The 5,000-nt window shown below is 41.0% G+C and overlaps 2 protein-coding genes across 3 annotated transcripts in view; both read left to right on the forward strand.

The window, feature by feature from the left end:
• The window catches only part of LOC134193848 (disco-interacting protein 2 homolog C-like), an 18,840-nt gene extending 18,700 nt beyond the window's left edge, over window positions 1–140 (forward strand). Inside the window, exon 39 of the mRNA XM_062662694.1 lies at window positions 1–140. This exon is cut by the window's left edge and continues 347 nt beyond it. The gene's annotated coding sequence lies outside the window, so the exon portion shown is untranslated.
• Window positions 141–736: 596 nt separating this feature from the next.
• Window positions 737–5,000, forward strand: part of LOC134193589 (dnaJ homolog subfamily C member 7-like) — an 8,221-nt gene continuing 3,957 nt past the window's right edge. Inside the window, exons 1-8 of one of the 2 annotated variants that reach the window (XM_062662417.1) lie at window positions 737–788; window positions 851–939; window positions 1,000–1,124; window positions 1,209–1,322; window positions 1,660–1,734; window positions 3,342–3,460; window positions 3,529–3,598; window positions 4,524–4,607. In XM_062662417.1, coding sequence (XP_062518401.1) covers window positions 742–788; window positions 851–939; window positions 1,000–1,124; window positions 1,209–1,322; window positions 1,660–1,734; window positions 3,342–3,460; window positions 3,529–3,598; window positions 4,524–4,607 — 723 coding nt within the window. In that variant the 5' untranslated portion in view covers window positions 737–741. The remainder of the gene's footprint in view (window positions 789–850; window positions 940–999; window positions 1,125–1,208; window positions 1,323–1,659; window positions 1,735–3,341; window positions 3,461–3,528; window positions 3,599–4,523; window positions 4,608–5,000) is intronic. The other variant, XM_062662418.1, reaches the window with a different exon arrangement.

Genomic DNA, 5,000 nt, shown 5'->3' on the forward strand with positions numbered 1-5,000 from the left:
TTGTTGGTTGGTATCTAGGGATGGACGTTGCATTTGACTGGCGAGTGATGCGACGAGGTATTTACGATGGTGTGGACAATTGACTGTATGATTGTAGTGTACGTACTACATGAAATGTGAGGGACAACGATTCTCTTTCAGTGTTTGTGTGTGTGATATATCCAGGATTTTGTCGATACTATATCCGGGATTTCTTTGTACATGTGTATATATATATATATATATATATATATATATATATATATATACTATATCAGGGATTTCTTACAAACATATACTATATCCAGGATTTTTTGTACATATATATATATACATGTACAAAAATCCCGAATATAGTATATGTTTGTAAAGAAATCCCGGATATAGTACATATATATATATATACATGTACAAAGAAATCCCGGATATAGCATATACATACTATATCCGGGATTTCTCTACAAGCATACCATTTCTTTGTACTATATCCGGGATTTTTGTATATGTATATATACATACTATATCCGGGATTGCTTTATACATATATATATATACTATATCCGGGATTTTTATGTCAACTTTTGTCGGCGAACGCATGCATCTTCGGGACAGATTTTTGACCGATAAACTTGAACCAATTTATATCGCATGTAAGCTAAACATTCTAAGTCGGAAATTTAGCGTTGCCCTTGGAATCCCACAAGCATTGAACCGCGCAAAAATTCGTACACTATGCATGCCCGGATGTCCTTAAGCACCCGGATGTACAGAATGGAACCCATGGATGAAGCCAACAGTGACAACACGGAGTAAACAACTATCGTATCTAAACGTTTTCTCCCGTTTTCAAAATAATATTTGTACGCTCCAGGCTCGCCAAAGCGAAAAAGGACGAAGGAAATTTAGCGTACAGCGAAGGGGACTACGAGAAAGCCTTCCAGCTCTACACAGAGGCTATCGGTAGGTGTCTACAACACCCGGCACACAATCCCACACATCAGTCGTTATTCCCGCTCATAGATTTTGACTCAAGCGGCGCCGTCTACTACAGCAACCGAGCGGCGACGCTTTTAATGCTCGAGCAATATCAGCAGGCGTTAGAAGATTGCCGTCAAGCGTTGTATATCGATTCCAAGTTTGTTAAGGTTTGTTTTTTTGGAGGGATGTGTGGTGCGTGGGCGTGGCTTCTAGAATGTTCTGTCGCTTATTTGTCTGTCGTGCGCGCGTAGGCTCATTTTCGCGAGGCGAAGTGTCATTTGGCGCTCGGCGACGTGAATTCCGCTCTGAGATGTCTGCTGAAAGTGAGAGAATTGGAGCCTAACAACAAAGCTGTTGAACCGGAGGTGAGTGGGCGTGGCACATGAAGTTATCCGGGTTTTTTAGAAGCCAATTTATATATAAATATGTTAATTAAATTTTTAATATTATATATAATCTATTAAGTAATTATTGTATTATTTAATATTATTTGTATTAGAATACTAAAGATCAGAGTGAGTGGGAGTGGCAGCTGCACATACAGTAGTCACAGTGGGATATCCGGGCTTTTATGACAAAAGCCCGGATAATAATTATTTATTTATTTTGGAGCAATTTTAACGTTATCTAAATCAATATCTAAATATCTAATTTAATATTAGAATTTGGGTGTGACTTTACGTTAGTGTTTGTGTTGTTCAGTTGACGACAGTTGAGACGATACGGGAGTGGAAGAATGAAGCGATGAAGTCATACGACAATCATGACTTTCGCAAGGTTGGCAGTGTAGAGCATATTTACATGTGTATATATATATTATGTCAACTTCATTACATTGAAATGGGTGAATTCAATGAGTAGGCTAACATTTTTTGTGTGTTGAATGCAAATGTGTGTCTATTTATTTGTTGTCTGTCTGTTTGTTTGTCTGTCTGTTTGTTTGTTTGTCTGTCTGTTATTAGTTTGTTATCTGTCTGTCTGTCTGTTTATCTGTCTGTCTGTTTGTTGTCAGTTTGTTGTCTATCTGCTTGTTGTCAGTTTGTTGTTTGTCTGTCCGTCTGTCTGTTTGTATGTATGATATACATGTTACATGCTTTTCTCTTTACTATCTGTTTGTCTGTATTTTGTTTGTCCACACATATGTCTGTTTCATTTATCTATTGGAGGGGAACTTGCACACAAAAACAAGTTGCTCTTGAAACATAGCCTTGCTTTCGAGAAGTTCAACGGTACCCTAGTCGCTAGCCAAAGCGACTCCGTAAAGGAGAAATCGCGGTTCGAATGCTCCCAGACGAAGAAGGCGCACGAGACATGACGTCACTGGAGTTCAACCTGGATTGTTTTGTATTGGGAAAATCTCGATTAGCGCAATGCGATTCTTTACATCAAATTGCTTGATTGGAGACAACACTTGAACATTCACCTTCACTGTGAAGTAGGTGCAGCTTCGTAGCGATGGGAGGAAAACACTGGAGGCATTCGTTATGACTTTTCTCGCACGTAGGTCTGGAACCTCGAGGATGCGTCACATCAACTTCAGTTTTGACGTGTAGTGCTGTAAAAAGACTGGAACAGATAGGAAACTATAACGCGCTTGCATCTGTCATAACCCTAAATCTAACCCACTCACTGGCTCTGCTTTGAAATCTCTCTCAAAGCAATCCGACTGAAAATGATCTATGCTTACTCTGGAATGTGGTCCAACTGCCTTCCTCTTAGCCTCAAACGCAGAATTCACTCTCTCAACCACGCTTGATCGAATGGAAATCTAAACAGACTTCTTTCTCTGTTCTGGGCACGTTTACAACTAACTTTATAAGTCAACGGCATACTAATGAACCTTAGTTATCTAAATACAGTAGCAGTTAGGAAACTTCAGATCAACTAGAAGAGTCGTAAACTAAGAGAACACAGCAAAAAGTGGAAGTTGATGAAGTGTTTCCTGAGTTTCAGACCTACGCACATGAGAAGTCATAACAAATGCCTCCAGCGTTTTGCTCTCATCACTACGAAACTACACCTACTTCACGGTGAATGTGAATGTTCAAGTGTTGTCTTCAATCAGGCGATTTGATGTAGAAAGTCGCGTCACACTATTTGAGATTTTTCCAATACAAAACGATCCAGGTTGACCTCTAGTGACATCATCGCACGCATCGTCGTCTGAGAGCATTTGAAATGCGATTTTTCCTTTACACAGTAGCTTTAGCTGGCAACTAGGGTACTATTGAACTTCTCGAAGACAAGGCTACTTTTTAAAAGCAACTTGGTTTTGCGTACGAGTTTTCCTTTAACTTTTATTCACTTTCATAACATTATTGACAACATTATAGACAGAATTAGTTTTGTTTACCAAACATATTTCACTCATCTCATCTCAACAGGTTGTATTCTGTATGAGCAAGGCTATACAGCTTGCACCAGCATGTACAGCATTCAAAATCGAGCAAGCAGAAGCAAACGTTCTCTTAGAGAATTTCGATGCCGCACAACACTCTCTAATGTATGCAACCATCAGACCGAACAACAAATGCTGTAGTGGCATGTCGTGATGAGAATTTGTATTTACAGAGACATTATGAGTCGAGATAGGATGAATGCGGATGCATTGTATGTACGTGGTCTGTGTTTCTATTATCAGGTGAGGGACTCTAATTAATTTTTAGAAATTTTTAAAATAACATTGTTATTAGACAGACAGATGGACAGACAGACAGACAAATGGACAGATAGACGGATGGACAGATGAATGGATGGACAGGTGGACAGATAGACAGACAGACGGACAGATAGACAGACAGACATATAGACAGACAGATAGATGGACAGACAGATGGATGGATGGACAGGTGGACAGATAGACAGATAGACAGACAGATAGACGGACGGACAGATAGACAGATAGACGGACAGACAGACAGATAGATGTGTGGGGTTTAGTCAAAAAAATTGGTTATGTGATCACACACATGCACACACACACACACACACACACACACCTAAAAAATCCTAAATGTCAGGAGCTGCCTCTCAGAGGTCACGTCCCCAGCTGTTAAGCTGGGGCCCTGTGCGCTACTCAGGGAACTCTGGGCCTGCGCTAGCAAACTCCTGGAGCCGGGCCAGGCACTCGCAGGAGCACCGACTTGTGAAGCCAACTGTGGTGTGAGCACCCGAAGTCTCACCAGGACCCCAGTGGCTGATGTCACGTCACAGCCGATGGCCACTTAGGACCCCAGTCAATGACCAGGTACTCATTTATAGTCCTAAGTTGAGAGAAGCAAATGTGTGTTAGTTTCTTGCTTAAGGAAATTATGCCATAGCTTGCCATCACTGTGACTTGAACTTGCGACCCTTCAAGGTCTCGGATGTAAACACTCCATAAGATGACTCTCTAACCAACTGAGCTATTGCACCACACACACACACACACACACACACACACACACACACACACACACACACACACACACGTGCACGCTCTGTGTAATCACACCCATTTATGTATTGATATTACTTAACTTGTTTGCTATTTTCTAGTGTGTATCATATTTGTTGCCTTTTTGTAGGATTTACCTGATAAGGCGACGGCTCACTTTCAGCAAGCTCTACAAGTCGATCCTGACCATAAGAAATCGAGGCAAATAATTCGAGTTAGTTGTGGTTGTGCTATTATCGTGTCCTGGAAGTCAATAGAGTGGGAATGAAATTAGTGTGGAAATGAATGTGATGCGTGTGATATGAAGGGGAGTAGTGGCTAGCGGAGTGACTGCTAATGATAGGCAGCTAAGGCTGAGGACAGACGAATAGATGTATAGAGAGACAGAGATGGACAGACTAGTAGACAGACAGACAAATAGACAGAGATGGACAGATTAGTAGACAGACAGACAGACAGACGAATAGACAGAGATGGACAGACTGGTAGACAGACAGACAGACAAATAGACAGAGATGGACAGACTAGTAGACAGACAAATAGACAGAGATTGACAGACTAGTAAACAAACAGACAAATAGACAGAGATGGACAGACAGACTGAGGG

The sequence above is a fragment of the Corticium candelabrum genome, chromosome 18 (assembly GCF_963422355.1).
Source record: "Corticium candelabrum chromosome 18, ooCorCand1.1, whole genome shotgun sequence".
Taxonomy (NCBI): domain Eukaryota; kingdom Metazoa; phylum Porifera; class Homoscleromorpha; order Homosclerophorida; family Plakinidae; genus Corticium; species Corticium candelabrum.